This window comes from Plecotus auritus (genome assembly GCF_963455305.1).
Source record: "Plecotus auritus genome assembly, chromosome: 1".
Taxonomy (NCBI): domain Eukaryota; kingdom Metazoa; phylum Chordata; class Mammalia; order Chiroptera; family Vespertilionidae; genus Plecotus; species Plecotus auritus.
In genome coordinates, this window is record NC_137770.1 from 107026432 (window position 1) to 107043727 (window position 17296).

Sequence of the window (17296 nt, forward strand, 5' to 3'; positions counted from 1 at the left end):
AAAAAGGCATCAACCATAACCAAGGTCATATAGGTTTTCTCCTCTTGTCTTCTAGGAGTCTTATAGTTTTGCATTTTACAATTAGGTTGTGATCTATTTTGAGTTCATTCTTGTGAATGGTGTAAAGGTCTGTGTCTTAATTCATTTTATTTTTTGCATGAGGATGTTCAGTTCTATTACATTTGTTGACAAAATTGTTTTTGCTCTATTGTATTGCCTTTGCTCCTTTGTCAAAGATCAGTTGACTATATTTATGGGGATCTATTTCTGGGCTCTCTGTTCTATTTCATTGATCCATTTGTCTATACCACACGTCTTGATTATTATAACTTTATAGTAAGTATTAAAGTTGGGTAGTGTTAGTCCTCTGACTTTGTTCTTCTTCAGTATTGTGTTTTCTATTCTGGATCTGTTGGCTCCCCATAAAAACTTTAGAATGTTTATAAATATCCATAAAACAACCCTCTAGGATATATATTGGGATTGCATTGAATCTATAGATGAAGTTGAAAGAACTGACACCTTGACTGTATTGAGTCTCCTTACTGATAAAGCTGGGATATCTCTCCATTTATTTAGTTCTTTGATTTTGTTCATCAGAGTGTTGTTGCTTTCCTCATATAAATTTTATACATACTTGTTAGCTTTATACCTAAGTATTTCAAATTTCTTGGTGCTAATGTAAATGGTATTGTGTCAATCACCTTTTAAATTTTTGAAGGAAATTGAGAAAGATGGTATAGAAAACAAAATATATTCTATTGCAGAGTCAACTGTACTTTCCTTAAATCAGGAATAAACTATGGAAAAAAAAAGAGAACAAACAGAAGTTTAACTCTAGAATAGATAGATTTTTTGTAACTAAATCAGTGACAAAGTAACTAGAAGTAGGGTACTTTAGAACTGTTTCTTCCAGTGTGCCAAAAGTTCACATTTATGAACACTATAGATTATTGCCCCTGGGAACACTGCATTTCAGCTTAATGATTGTGTGCTGATTATCAATATTTGTATATTTGGAGAGTGTGTAGTTATTGGCATTATAATCCTACTAGTGACCGGGTACACGGATTCTGCACATTGAAAGAAAATTAATTGGAAGGTGGCCGGTAAGGCAGGACTAGGCAAGAAGGGCCGGACATGCCCTGGATCCAACCTCCCGCAGTCCCTCCCCAGCGTCTGTAGAGTGAGCGGGGTCCCTCCGGCAGGTGAGATCCCTCAGCCTAGCCTGTGGGGTTCGGGCCAAAACTGGCTCTCCAACATCCCCAAGGGGTCCAGGAGTGCAAGAGGATGCTCTGCAAAGTTGCTGTCATACAGGGTGTGGAACACAAATGCAAGTGTGCGGTAAACCAGATTTGGGGCTGACAGTGCTCCAGCAACAACATAACCCACGGCCAAAGGTGGGATTGTGAAGCCCCACAAGGAATCAGACTCCCTCTCTCTGGTTTCAGGGTGCACCACCCGAAAACCACAGCTGCCAAGTCACTGCAGCTGGGCAGTTTCTGCATTGAGTGTCTGCCCCCTGGTGGTCAGTGCACATCATAGAGACCAGCGGTTGGACACTTAGCATATTAGCCTTTTATATATATATAGACTAGAGGCCCAGTGCATGAAAATTCGTGCTTTCAGAGGGTCCCTCAGCCCCCCAGGGCATGGGCCCTAAGCTGTCAGTCAGAAATCCCTCTGGCAGCCTGGGAACCCTCAGGGGATGTCCACCTACAGTCGGACAGCATTAGTGCTGCTGAGGAGGCAGGCTGAGAGGAGCTCCCCCTTTGGGAGCACACTGACCACCAGGGGACAGCTCCTGCATTGAACATTTGCCCCCTGGTGGTCAGCGCATGTGATAGTGACCGGTCATCCCTGGTTGTTCCACTGTTAGGGTCAATTTGCATATTACCCTTTTATTATATAGGACTAGAGGCCCGGTGCACAGATTCATGCACTGGTGGGGTCCCTTGGCCTGGCCTGCAGGGATCGGGTCGAAACCTGCTCTTTGACATCTCCTGAGGGGTCCCAGATTGTGGGAGGGTGGTTCTCGGGTAACGCACCCTGGAATCGGGCTCCTTTCTCTCTGGTTCCGGGTGTGTCACCCAAGAACCACAGCTGCCAAGTCACTGCAGCTTGGCAGCTCCTGCATTGAGCATCTGCCCCCTGGTGGTCATAGCACATCATTGCTACTGGTTGGACAGTCGCTTAGGCTTTTATATATATAGATAAGGCCCTACTGTTTCCACTTTGATTTCTTAGTTGTTTTTTTCTCTTAAATAAAATGTATTAACATTTCACCTATAGAAGCAGAACATTAAAATAAACATAAAAAGGAAATAGAAAAATTTTAAATCTATGTATAAAATATGTATGTAACAAAATGGTATTCACAAAGCTTTGGTGAAAGAAAACAATTAAAAGTAAAGAAATGTTCCATTGCATAGATCAAATAAGGTTAAACCTTGTAAAGTTCAGTGTTACAAATCAACACAGTAAAATCCCATTAGAATTGAGGCCCTAACCATTCTGGTTTAGTACAACATGTTTTTAATTCAGATATTCCTTACTTTAAGGTATATATATATATATATATCATTGACCATTCGACCAGTAGCTATGATGCACACTGACCACCAGTAGGCAGACGCTCAATGCACAGGCATGGAAACATGGAACAGACTAATGAATCTCAGAGGGAAGGGAGGAGGGGGGAAGAGATTAACCAAAGATCTTATATGCATACTAGAGGCCTGGTGCACAGATTCGTGCACCAGTGGGGTCCCTTGGCCTGTCCTGTGGGGAATGGGCCAAAACCAACAGTTAAACATCCCCCAAGGGGTCCTGGATTGAGAGTGGGTGCAGGCCAGGCCTAGGGACCCCACCGGTGCACAAATCCATGCACCGGGCCTCTAGTACAGTATAATATATACTAGAGGCCTGGTGCATGAAATTCATGCATGGGGAAAGGGTGTCCCTCAACCCGGCCTGCACCCTCTCAAATCTGAGACCCCTTGGGGGATGTTTTAACTGCCGGTTTAGGCTCGATCCCTGTGGCAGTTGGACATCCTTCTCACAATCCAGGACTATTGCCTCCTAACCACTCACCTGCCTGCCAGCCTGATTTCCCCCTAATTGCTCCCCTGCCAGACTGATTGAGGCCTAGCTGTTCCCCTGCCAGCCTGATAACCCCCAACTGCCCTCCCCTGCTGGCCCGATTGCTCCCAACTGCCCTCCCCTGCTGGCCCGTTCATCCCCAACTGCCTTCCTCTGGCAGCCTGATAGCTCCCAACTGCCCTCCCCTGACAGCCTGATGGCCCCCAACTGCCCTCCCCTACCGGCCATCTTGTGATGGCTATCTTGTGGTGGCCATATTGTGGCGACATTGCACGAGGGTGTGATGCCACCTAGGCTTTTATTATATAGGATACTGCTAATAGAGTATTTCACAGTAGATAGTCTATCACACCAGTAGCATCTGTTTAAGTATAAAAAGTTATTATCTTCAGAAACTCTTAAATTTTTAGTTTTAGCAGGTTAAACAGGCCCTCCATGTTTAACAGTTAAACATGCCCTCCATGTTCACTTCCTAAGTTGTGAACAGGCAAACTTTATTCCAGTAGGTTGATTTTCACAAATTTGAGTTAGTGGGAGTAAATCAAGATTTTTCAAAGGTTTTATATCAAGTAACACTATCAGTCTGAAATTTTATGCTAACTACCAAAGAAAGAGGAAGATATAAAAAAATTTTAATTTTTTAAATAAGTATATCAATGGTCACAGATGCATACATAAATTACAGAAAGTTTTTAAAATGACCAAATAGGTTGTCTTTTTAGTAATATTCATTTGCTACCTTAAGTTTATTATAGGAATTCTAAAATATATTTTCCTTATATGACAAGCCTTTATTCCTAAAAAAGTATTTTTTCAAAAACAATACAATATTTTCAAAATTAGAAACAAAACTTTCACTTAACTTTTAAACCTGCATTCTATAACTTGCTTATTGTCAAACATTTAGATTTACTTTCTTATTGTTTTACACATGCTAGTGACATAAAGATTAAATTCAAATTTTATATATGTGAAAAAATTCAATATATACTGATTTATGAAGGTAATTACTTGCTGTTAAAATACAGGGTGTACCAAGTATACACACTTTAACAGCTGATAGCTCAATTTTGAAAATGACATGTATTTTAATAAACAGCTGCCTTTATAATTATTCAAAGTGCCTGTATATATTTTTTTGGGGGGACACCCTATATAAGCAGCCTGTCATTTTACAAAATATTAGTATTTTGTTTATTAATTAGTGGGGTTAATCATGAAGGCAAAAAAAAAAAAGACATAAAAAACGAGAGCACACAGCTCTCTAACACTATGAGTATAAGCAGCTTGAGTTTGAGTGATGGAAATCATTGTGATTGTGGTGCCAATAATGAACACTAACAATAGCGGACTCTGACTTTTGCCATTATAAATAGGATGGACTAGCAGTCTGGCAAGGAGAATGTGTTAAATGTTGACTTCTCATTGCCAGTACAAATAGGAAATTCATACTAGACAAAACATAATATGATTCCAAAGAATTTCATCATGTGGCTAATCTAGTCCCCAAAGAAGTGGGTCATGTTAGAGTCATCACCAACAGAAAACTCTCTGATACCAGTTTCCTTACTAATGAAAGATACCATCCTAAACTTTGGGGGTTTTAGTTATTTGATTTTTAATATATTAAATAAAATATTCATATTTTGATACATATCTTAGCATATTTACCTAGCTTTGTAGAGTTAGGTGCTCAGTCTATTATATGTAGGCTGGTCTTTGAGCAAGATATTTAATTTATATAAACTTGAATTTCAGTAAAGGTAATATATATTTATGAAACATTTTTTATATTGTTATGAAATTTTATTTGGTGGTCTATTTTTCTAGGAGAAAATCAAAATGAAGGTAGAGATGACATTACAATAAGATGTCACTTAGGGAACTTATTTCTTTGAAGAAATAAATCAAATATGAAAAACAGTTAAATAATAATCATTGAGGAACCAAGATGGCGGCAAGAATCAGAAAACCTGAATAGTCCAATAACAACTAATGAAATTGAAGCAGTAATTAAAAAAAAACTCCCAGCAAACAAAAGTCCTAGACCAGATGGCTTCACAGGTGAGTTTTACTGAATATTCAAAGAAGAAATAACACCTATTCTCCTCAAACTATTCCAAAAAACATCAGAATGAGGAAAGACTTCCAAGATCTTTTGAAGGACCAGCATTATCCTAATTCCCAAACCAGATAAAGACCCTACAAAAATCAGTAAGAAAACAGCAATCCTAAATGACACTCTAGAACAGATGGAACTAATTGACATCTTCAAAAATTCCACCCCAAAGCTACGGAATATACATGCTTCTCAAGTGCACATGGGACATTTTCAATGGTAGACTACATGTTAGGACACAAGCTAAGTCTCTACAAATTCAAGAAGATTGAAATCATATCAAGCATCTTCTTAGACCACAATGGCATGAAATTAGAAATCAGCTACAATAAAAATGCTAAAAAACAATCAAATACATGGAGGCTAAATAGCATGCTATTAAACAATTAATGGGTTACCAACGAGATCAAAGATGAAATAAAAACATCCTGGAAACATATGAAAATAAACACACAACAATCCAAAATCTATGGAACACAATGAAAGCAGTCCTGAGCAGGAAGTTCATAGTACTACAGACTTACCTCAAAAAAAGAAAAGAAAGAAAAACTGGGAGAACCAAGATAGTAGTGTAGGTAAATGCCACAACCTCCAACAACCACATAAAAATTACAATTGAAATACAGAACAACCACCATCCAGAACCGCCTGAAAGCTGGCTAAATGGAAGTCCTAAAACTAGAGAAGTAAAGAAGAAAGCACACTGAGACTGGTAGGAGGGGTGGAGGCATGGAAACAGGCTGGACCAGCACACACATGTGCCACTTTTTTAATTGGGGGGGGGGGATTGTTTCTGCAGACGCCCCCCACCCCAGTGAGCAAGGGGTCCAAGCTCCACACAAGACTTTCAGCCTATGCTCCCAGAGCTTGAAAAAGAAGTCCCTGTAACTATGGCATGTAAAAACCAGCGGAGATTGGGTTTCAGTGACATAGAGGCTGCTGGAGACAGGCATTCCTCTTAAAGGGCAAGAGCATGAACTGAACTTATAAGGTCCTGCTTCCTCTGAGTTCCAGTGCCAGGGAGAGGCTCTGGGGGACCTGTACACATATAAAGAGAAACTGGATTGTCTGGCATCAGGGCAGGAACTCGGGATGGCTTTCTCCCAGATGGAGGTGCTCACAGGGATAATTGTTCCTGTGCTGGAACCTCCTGGGTCCAGGGCTGACTGGCAGCCATTTCTGTTTTCTCTGCCCTGGTGATTCCCTGAGATTCTGCCCCATCCAATGTGCAGCCCCATCCAACCTGTGTGAAGTGGCTTTTGCATATGAATGGCTTGTCCTTGCTCAGACTTCAGACTTGCTAAAATCTCTCAAACAAGCTGCAGCTGGGTCAGAAAGCTCCAAATCTATCAACAAAAGGTCCAAGACCCAGCACTAGCACCAGCCTGCCTGGCTTCACAGCTGAGCCTCGCTTGGGCACCTCTAAGCCCAATACAAATAGGAGGAATCTGCAGCTCTCTCTGTAGCTCCTGCCAGGTAGCCCCTGGCAGTGGTTGACTTTGCACCTCCAAGGATACTCAAGAGCCAGTGCACCTGGTGGACAGCATCAGACCATACCAGATTACAACTTTACACATCCATAAGCAACAGACTCAATAAGTACCAAAGCCCCACTGAAGCAAGTCCTGCTCCATAGGGTGTCTCCTGCATAGCAGCTCTCCCACTGTAGTCACAGGTGGTCCTCACAGCCGACCGGCCTGGAGGTCAGTTCCTCCCAGTGACACCAACAGCAATCAAGTCTTAACTACAACAGGACTGTGTTCACAGCCCACAAAGGGGCACACCTAGAGTACTCAGCTCAGGTGACTGGAGAGGCTAAGCTACTGGGCCCTATAGGACACCTTACTACACAAGGCCACTTTACCAACTCCAGGAGACATAGCAGCTCTACCCAATACATGGAAACGAACACAGGGAAGCAGCCAAAATGTGGAAACAAAGAAACATGTCATAAATGAAAGAAATGGAATAAAACAAACTACTGGATACAGAGTTCAAAAGCACAGTTACAAGGTTACTCAAGAATCTTCATGAGACCTTCAAGCAACTTAGTAAGACTCTCAAGGATCTTAGTGAGAATACCAAACATATAGAAAAAAAAACCAGCAAAAAATACCCAATCACAAGAGCAAAATGAAAAAAGAATTCAAATATGGGAAGATAGTGTAAGGAGCCTCAGAGACAACTTTAAGCATAACCAGCATTTGCATTATGGAGGTACCAGAAGGATAAGAGAGAGAGAGCAAGATATGAAAACCTATTTGAAGAAATAATGACAGAAAATTTCCCCTACCTGGTGAAAGAAATAGACTTACAAGTCCATGAAGCACAGAGAGTCCCAAACAAGAGGAACTTAAAGGGACCACACCAAGATACATCATAATTAAAATGTCCAGGGCTAAAGACAAAGAGAGAATCTTAAAAGCAGCAAGAGAAAAGCAGTTAGTTACCTACAAGGGAGCATCCATATCACTATCAGCTGATTTCTCAACAGAAACTATGCAGGACAGAAGCAAGTGGCAACCAAGATTACTCTCCCTAGCAAAGCTATCATTTGGAATTGAAGATCAGATTAAGAGCTTCACGGACAAGAAAAAGCTAAAGGAGTTCATTACCATCAAACCAGTACTACATGAAATGTTGAAGGTTATTTTTTTAAGAAGAGGAGGAAAATGAAAAGGGAGAGGAAGAAGAAGAAGAAAAGGATAAAGATAAAAAATATGAACAATAAAATGGCAACAAATACATATCTATCAACAATTTAATCTAAAAATCAAAATAAACTAATAAGAAAACTAATGAACAGAATAAACTGGTGAATGAAATAGAATCAGAGACATAGAAATGCAACAGACTGATAATTCTCAGTGGGAAGGAGGATAGGGGGGGCAGGAAGAAAAGATCTCATATGCATATATGCATTACCTATGGACACATACAATAGAGTAGGAAAGACCTGGGGTGGGGTGGGAACTGGATGAAGGGGGAACAAAGGGGGGGGGGGGGTAAGGATATCTGTAATACTCTCAACAATAAAGATAAAATAAAAATAATATTAATTGACAAAGTAATATTACATTTTAGGATTTTCAGGTTACATGGTTCCAAATTTACATATAGTTCATTTAGTAAAACCCAATTTATGCATAATAACTTTTTTCTGAAAGCTATCCTATATTCATTCATATAAAATTATACAGATAATTTTTCATTGTATTTCAGTAGGGGAAAGAAGATGAATAATCATGCACAAGAGGTATTATGGGCCAAGCCTAGATCTGGCTCCTACTAACACCCCCCCCCCCCCCGCCCCAGCTCTAAAATACATGCATTTTTTTGGTCTAAACATGGTTATATGGGCTCCTAACTACAGTGACTCATAGAAAGATAGTCTAGCTATGTACTACTTACTCTCTGATGACAGTAACTATCATTTTGAAATTTGAAAGAATGAACATTACATAAATAATGACATTGTTACCTATTAAAAGATTCTGTTATGGTATACAAGTCCATTAATATGTATACATTTATAAATGTAACCTACATGCTAATTTTATTTTTGTTTCTTGTTTTTGTCTGACCATATAAAAGAAGAAAAGAATTAGAGTTTAGTAAAAAAAAATATGGGACCTTAAAGTCAGACAGCAAACATTTGAATCCTGACTTCATCATTTACTGGCTGTGTGACTTTTAAGTTATATAATCTTTCTGAGCCTTATTCATGTTTGCACTCATACAATAGAGTGAGTATCATTATATTGTTCTGAGGATCAAATATAAACTGGGCAGCCTAATATCTTGTATAGCGCTTAAGGAGGACTCACTGGTAGCTTTGGTAATGTTTTTTTTTTATTTTTCTACACTTTATTTTTCAATTATAGTTGGCATCCAATATTATTTTATATGAGTTTCAGATATATAGCATAATGGTTAGACAGTTATATAATATGCCAATTTTTTTTAATTTTTAAATTTATGATCTTTCTTTTACAGGAACACCAGATGCATTTTCCCAATTACTCACCTGCCCGTATTGTGATAGAGGCTATAAACGCTTTACCTCTCTAAAAGAACACATTAAATATCGCCATGAAAAGAACGAAGATAACTTTAGTTGCTCTTTGTGTAGTTACACCTTTGCATACAGAACCCAACTTGAACGTCATATGACATCACATAAATCAGGAAGAGATCAAGTAAGTGAAATAACTAAGCTCACTAGCTCTCCAAATTTTGAGAATTCATCTCTCCATAAAAGGAAAGGGTTCTAATATACTTAAAAGTTACAAAGATGTACTAGATAATGTCTTATATGCAGCCTTATAAAAATGAAAGTGATTATTTATTTTAATTATCTGGTTATTTCTGAGTTACAAATCACATGTGATCATGATTTCAAAGGTAACTAAGTATTTTCTTTTTCAGATAAGATCTGTTTCATCTCAATTTAATTATTTTGCTTATACTTTCCTAATATATAAAAACCATGGGTCTGTCACGACTGGAGGCTCAACCAACGGGAAGTCAGTCCTGCAGTCAGGACTGCTATGGCTGCAGGCACGGTAACCCAGCACTGACTGCTGAGGGGGCTGCGAATCAGGCCTGGAGAGAGGCCTGAAGAGAGAAGCAGGGTCTGATCCATAGCCTCTGTAGCAGATGTTAATCAGCACTTGCCTCTCTCTTTGTCTCTGGGCCTGGCCAGCAGCCACATCTCCATTTCTCTCCAGACCTCCAACGGGACTGTTGATCAGCCCTGACTCTCTGATCAGCCCTGACTCTCTGACTCTCAGAGATGCTGACTGGCATAGAAACAGACAAATAAGAACAAAATATGGGTGAAGTGTGAGAAGCCAATGGCTGCCTAGGAGGCAGAGCTTTTGACACTGACTGGCATAGAAACTGACCAATCAGAACCAAATTGGCCGGCAGAGGAGGGCAGTTGGGGGCGAGATCAGGCTGGCAGGGGAGGGCAGTTAGGGGTGATCAGGCAGGCAGAGGCAGTTAGGGGCAATCAGGCTGGCAGGGAAGGGAAGTTGGGGGCGAGATCAGGCCAGCAGGGGAGGGCAGTTGGGAGCAACCAGGCCAGCAGAGGAGGACAGTTGTGGGGGACCAAACCTTCAGGGGAGGGTAGTTGGGGGTGAGATCAGGCCGGCAGGGGAGGTCAGTTGGGGGTGACCAAGCCGGCAGGAGAGGGTAGTTGGGGGTGAGATCAGGCCAGCAGGGGAGGGCAATTGGGGGTGAGATCAGGCAGGCAGTGGAGGGGAGTTAGGGGCAACCAGGCCGGCAGGGGAGGGCAGTTGGAGACAACCTGGCCGGCAGGGGAGGGCAGTTGGGGGTGATCGGGCCGGCAGGGGAGCAGTTAGGTGTTAATCAAGCTGGCAGGGGAGCAGTTAGGGGGTGATCAGGCTGGCAGGCAGAAGCGATTAGGGGCAATCAGGCAGGCAGGCAGGCAGGCCAGTGGTTAGGAGCCAGCAGTCCTGGATTGTAAGAGGGATGTCTGATCCCGGTGGGATAGGGCCTAAACAGACAGTCGGACATCCCTCGAGGTGTCCCAGATTGCAGAGGGTGCAGGCTGGGCTGAGGGACACACACCCCCAGTGCACGAATTTCGTGCACTGGGCCTCTAGTAACAAATATTTCTCTTAAGTTTATAACTAGATTTCATAATGCATTGTATTAAAATGTTCAGTGCAGGAAAATAAATATTGGTTATATAAACCACATGACTTACTACTGACCAAATTTAAAAGGAAAATAATGATTAAGTTTTATTTTTTGTGAACCACTGACTCTTTATTCTCAGTATAAGCTATAGTGAATAAGGGAAGTTGCTTCCTCTAAGAATCTAGTTTAGATTCCAATACATTTTTATTCTGAAGACTCAATTTTCATATGGTTTATTCTACTTCTATGTCACTTTACCTCAATTTCTAGAGGTATAAACCAAGATTACTTTATAAGTATTAAGTTACATGTAAACTATTGGCTCTATACTTAAGGATTAAAGTAAAAGAATCTTCCCAGTTATACTTCTTTTATAAGGTCTTAATAACTATCAACTATAAACAGTCAACTGAATATCATTAAATCTAACTTCAAAAATCAAATAACTATTCAACTGCATGGGCTATGTCAAGGATGTATGTTGTGGTTGGGCACATGTCCATTTTCTTATATGAAAGAAAATATCTATATACATGAGTCTCTATGAACTTTGCCCTAGGAATGTACCTAACATAAGTCATATGGGATCCCATAGAGAACACATTAGACTCTTTGCTAACATGATAGACAAACCAAAATACCAAGAAAAAAAAATGATCTAAAAATAATAATTGAACATGGCCAGCCTATGTTCTCAGGACTTTAGCAACAACACTTACAAAATAAGATTGGGGGTTGGGGACTGGCAAATCAGGTACTATAGGACCAAGATTGCCTTAGATAGGTTAATTATTAAGTCTGTGAAGAAGCACTTGAAATGGGAGAGAGTACCAAAGGGAGAAAACTGGTGCAGAGAAGGAACTACTGAAGACAAACACCATCTATTTACCACCTGCCCCTATTATAGTCTTATTAGGAACAATACAGACAAGTGCTCTTTCTATCTGAGAGTCCTCAGGTAACCACAGAATAGATGGGCCTTGGGAAAAGAGCCTATCCAATGACATTTGGGGAGCAGATTTATCCTACAGCTGCCGCCCCCATATACTCTCTATACCAAGGGCCTTTGTCAAAGGAAATGATCTCCAAAGGACAGACAGAGCTGATAGTGAAAGCAGGAGATGCCATTATAAAAGCAAATCGTAAGATCTCTGATGAGCATGACACCCCCTTTCTGATGATTTTTCTAATGGGTGCAAAGGTAATAGGTTTATATATAAAGTGTGTGGTCAAACTAAGGTCAGAAAGGAATTGTGATACATTTGGGGACCAATAAAGTACATAAATATAATGGGGAGGTCTTGGAAACAATTTAGTTATGAGGCAGCAAACTAGAGAGTAGAATGTCTAGCATGCTGGCCTTTGAAAATCATGCTACAACTTAAAGGTAAGCATTCCCATGTCTTATTCATTTATTCAATTCAACAAATATTTGAGTTTCTATCATGTGTCAGGTGATAGAAACCTCTTCTAGGTGTTAAAGGCACAATAGTGGAAAAGATGAGCAAAATCCCTGACAGTAGGGAACATATACAGGGTGGTACAAAAGTAGGTTTACAGTTGTGAGTATGCAAAGTACAGAATTTATTCTTGTACTAGAGGCCCGATGCATAAAATTTGTGCAAGGACTTTGGCCCCCGCCACTGCAACAGCCACCTCTGCCACGGCCCCTGCCGACTGCGGCTTTGTCTGGAAGGAAGGACGTCCAGAAGGACATCTGGTCTCATTAGCATATTACACTTTATTATTATACTAGTAGATTATTATTTATTACTGTGTTTTCCATATGAACAACTGTGTACCTACTTTTGCACTACCCTGTACTAATGTGATATGAAACAAATATAAAATATCAAAAACAGGTAGTATGAAGAAAAATAGCATAAGAGGTTAGAAAGTGATGAAAGTCGCTATTTTTAGAGGGTAGGGAGACCTTTCTGAGAATGTGCCATCTGAACTAAAACCTGAATGAAATGAAGAAGCCAATCATAGAATGATTGTGGGGAGGGCATTCCACTCAAAGGGAACAGACTGAAGCATGAAAAGGCCTTGAGGCAGAAACCTGTCTGATGCCACCAAAGAACAGTCAGGAGGCCAGTGTGAACAAAGGGGAGAAAGAAGGTGAGGCCCAGGAGGTATGGGGAGGCAGATGATGTAGCTGCTCGAATAAGCCATAATAAAGATTTGATTTTATTCCAAAGTGTGATAGGGAAGCCTTTGAAGGATATTGAATTTTAACTTTACTTATTTGTTTGTTTGTTTTTAAAGGGAGAGGGAGAGAGAGAATCATCAATGATGACAGAGAAGTGTTAATCAGCTACCTCCTGCACATCCCTTACTGGGGATCAAGCCTGCAACCGGGCAGCTGTCCTGATGGGGAATCGAACTGTGACCTGATTCATGGGTCAATGCTCAACCACTTAGCCATACCAGCCAGGCATTAACTTTTTTTTAAGGGGACACTGACAGTTGGGTAGAGAATAGGTCAAGAGAGACAACAATGGAAGCAGGGAGATGCTATTGCTAAAGTCCAGGCCAGGGGTAGTTGATGGTTTAAACTTGGTGGTGGTGACAGACTGTCACCTAATGAGGAATATTGGATTCAGAATGTATTCATTTGGCTTGCTGATGGAATGGGTAAGGATATAAGAAAAAGAGAGGGTTCAAGGATTACTTCAAAGTTCAGGGCCTAAGCAATAAATAAATGAGAGTGTTATTCACAAAGATAGGAAACACTAAAGAAGGAAACTGATTTTCAGGATAGAAGTTAAGAGTTTACTGAGTAATGTTTGTCATGTTAACAGATGCCTATCACTTTCCAATATCAAGGAATATCAAGGAAGCAATTGGCGATAAGAGTCTGGAGTTTAAAGGAAAGGTCTAAAGATATAAATTTGGGAATTGTTGTCATATGTTCCGTATTTTAAGCCATGGGTTTGAATGAAGTAGGGCCTGATACATAGTAAGTACATATTTTCTTTCCTTCCTACATGAAAGACAAAAGAAAGGACATTCTAGGTCAGGTGAGCATGAAGCAAGTAGTACTTGAGTTAAGCCTTTGAAAGATAAGTAGATTTTAAAAGTAATAATTAAAAGGAAACATAGCCAAGAAATAGGAAATAGTATAAATCAAAGCAAGGAGAGAGAGAAGAGCAATGTATGTGCAGAAAACAGACTCAATAAATGACTGAGGCAGGAATTTTTAGAGAACTGGTAAAGAATAAGCCTTCAAACTCAGGTGCTAAGAACTTGGAATCTGTAGACTCAGAATCTGTATTCAGGGGTTGATGGGAATCCTTTGGAGGTTTCTGAGCAGGATTTGATTCAATTCAAGCAATTTTGAGTTGGTTTGTTTTTTCGGGGGCAGGGAAACTGTTATTTTTTATTTAGAGCTTTATAACCCAAAGCAAGATATGAGAGCTGGTTTAAGAAGAGATTGCAATTTTGAAACAAGAAATCTGTACAACTCCTCCAGGCAGTGGCTGTGAAGGAAGTAGCTGTGTCTCAGAAACTTGTTCCCATAGGTTCTTAACACTTTTGTATCCCAGGCCCCGATATTCACAAAGTTAGGCATTTTGCGAGCTCAAATCAATTCAAGCAGTGTTCTTCTAAGATTATGGGTGTAGGATATATTTGTAATACATAAAGTGAAGATTTGATGAATGAGACAGGAAGCTATTATAATCATATTTGGCTGGAAAAGAACTTTTTTTAAATCATCAAATTAAAGTACAATTTAGAAATATCAAACATATAAGAGGATAAAATACTAAAAAAAAAAGCCCGGCCTTATCTCCCATTCAGGAGATCTTGTTCTTCTATTGAGTTTAGACAGGTTACTGAATGTTCTTGACCTCAATTTTTTTTATCTGCAAATTAGGGGGCTAATCTCTACACTTCTTAGTAGTGTATATATTATTTTTGCCAAATACTATTATTGCTTAATAAAGTATGATTCTGATACTTTAAATTAGAAAGTATAGATTTTTCTCTATGTCAAAATTCTGTTCCCCGTATCACCCTCCTTTTTGCTAATATTTCAAGTGTTAGGTTTTTGTAACTGCTATAATTTGAGGCCTTTAAGAAACAAAGTAATCACCAGAACATTTTAGCAAATTGAATGTTCTTTATATTTTTGCTTTATAAATAAGATGCCCATTCTTTTTTACAGAGACATGTGACACAGTCTGGAGGCAATCGTAAATTCAAGTGCACTGAATGTGGAAAAGCTTTCAAATACAAACACCATCTAAAAGAGCACTTAAGAATTCACAGTGGTAAATATTTGTTATCTTCCTACACCTTGAATACTATAGCATACATGGAAATAAATATTATAACATGTGATCTACACACATGATTAGAAACTCCTTGCTTTCTTTTAGGATGCAGATGATTCTGGAGAAATTTTCATTTTATAAATGGTATTTTATTGGAGTTTTAATCTTTGACTAAGGTATATCAAGTTAATATAGTATGGCACATTCAAAAATTCCTTATCAGAATACATGTACAACCTAAAAACGCTTCAGCTTTCTGATGAATGTTAATTATTTGGCCTCTTTTGCACAGTTAAGAACGAAAAAGGATATAGAGGTACAATTTGCACAAGGAAATAAGGAGATGAAGACATTATTTACAAAACAGAAGTAGAAATGGAACTCCAGATAGGAAATGCTGAGGGGTGATGTGGAGTTAGCAAGGGAAGATAGCATGAGGGAAGAGGGAACCTGCAGTATTAATGAAAACAGAAAAGAAAAATGGGTCTCCCATCATTTCAACTTCCTATTCCACATCATTTTCTGAATCATTACTTACAAAGTTAATATTATTATATGATAAAAATATTATGTCTCTTTTAGAAACATAAAAACAAAGATGGGAAGGTGGGGGTGGAGGGGTGGGGAGTGATTAACCAGGGAACTTTATAAAACCCATAGACACAGACAACAGGGTGGTGAAGGCCTGGGGTGCGGGGAGGGGGTCAATGAGAAAAAAAACACAAAGGGGACATCTGTAATACTTTCAATAATAAAGATAAATAAATATTTTAAAAACAAATATAACTATATTTGCATTTCTTCAGAGGGTCTATTTGAACAAAAGCTATAGAGAAAACTTAGCACCCCACATTTCACCGGAAAATGTTAGTCTCCCAATTAATTTTTATATGCAATTTTAGATTTAAGTAATTTTAATGAAAATATTTATTAGCTAATCAGTGGGAAATTATTTGCACATTGCTTATTTTGTGGAAATTGTTATATTAACATTTACATTTTACAAACATCACCCTACAAAAAGAGTACAGCTGGGTGACTTTATGAGGGGTAGTTTGTGATACCTGTATATTATTTTGGAACTTCAAATGTTCTGGAAGTTTTACTGTATTGCTCATTAGGGGCTAAATAATATTAAAGGCATCACTTAAAAATTCTCAAACCAAAATTCTTACAAAAACATTTATTTTCACACATTAATGTTTCTGGAAAGTAGAGGTTTTCTTTTGTAGCCTGTCACAGGATCCTATTTCTAACCTTCTGTTTTCATATCAATAATACTAGAAGCCCGGTGCATGAAATTCGTGCACAGGGGAGGTGTGTGTCCCTCAGCCCAGCCTGCACCCTCTCCAATCTGGGACCGCTCAAGGGATGTCCAACTGCCCGTTTAGCTGGGATTGGGCCTAATTAGGCAGTCTGACATCCCTCTCACAATCCAGGACTGCTGGCTCCCAACCACTCGCCTGCCTGCCTGCCTGATTGCCCCTAACCACTTCTGCCTGCCAGCCTGATCACCCCCTAACCACTCCTGTGCCAGCCTGACTGATGCCTAACTGCTTCCCTGCCAGCCTGATTGCCCCTAACTGCCCTCCCCTGCCAGCCTGATCACCCCTAACTGCCCTCCCCTGCTGGCCCAGTCATCCCTAACTTCCCTCCTTTGCCAGCCTGGTCACCCCCAACTGCCCTCCCCTGCAGGCCTGGTCTCCCCTAACTGTCCTCCCCTGCAGGCCTGGTCACCCCCAACTGCCTTCCCCTGCTGGCCCGGTCACCTCTAACTTCCCTCCCCTGCCAGCCTGGTTGCCCCAAACAGTTCTCCCCTGCAGGCCTGGTTGCCCCCAACTGCCCTCCCCTGCAGGCCTGGTTGCCCCCAACTGCCCTCTCCTGCAGGCCTGGTCGCTCCCAACTGCCCTCCCCTGCCGGCCTGGTTGCCCCTAACTGACCTCCCCTGCCAGCCTGGTCCTCCCCAACTGCCCTCCCCTTCCAGCCTGTTCCCCCCAACTGCCCTCTCCTGAAGGCCTGGTCGCTCCCAACTGCCCTCCCCTGCCGGCCTGGTTGCCCCTAACTGACCTCCCCTGCCAGCCTGGCCCCCCCCAACTGCCCTCCCCTTCCAGCCTGTTCCCCCCAACTG

The 17296-nt window shown here is 40.5% G+C and overlaps 1 protein-coding gene across 19 annotated transcripts in view; it reads left to right on the plus strand.

Moving 5' to 3' along the window:
* The window catches only part of ZEB1 (zinc finger E-box binding homeobox 1), a 308304-nt gene that overhangs the window by 276058 nt on the left and 14950 nt on the right, over positions 1-17296 (plus strand). For all 19 annotated transcript variants that reach the window (XM_080685973.1, XM_080685985.1, XM_080685974.1 and 16 more), the window contains 2 exons: positions 9218-9420; positions 15060-15165. In XM_080685973.1, coding sequence (XP_080542099.1) covers positions 9218-9420; positions 15060-15165 — 309 coding nt within the window. The remainder of the gene's footprint in view (positions 1-9217; positions 9421-15059; positions 15166-17296) is intronic.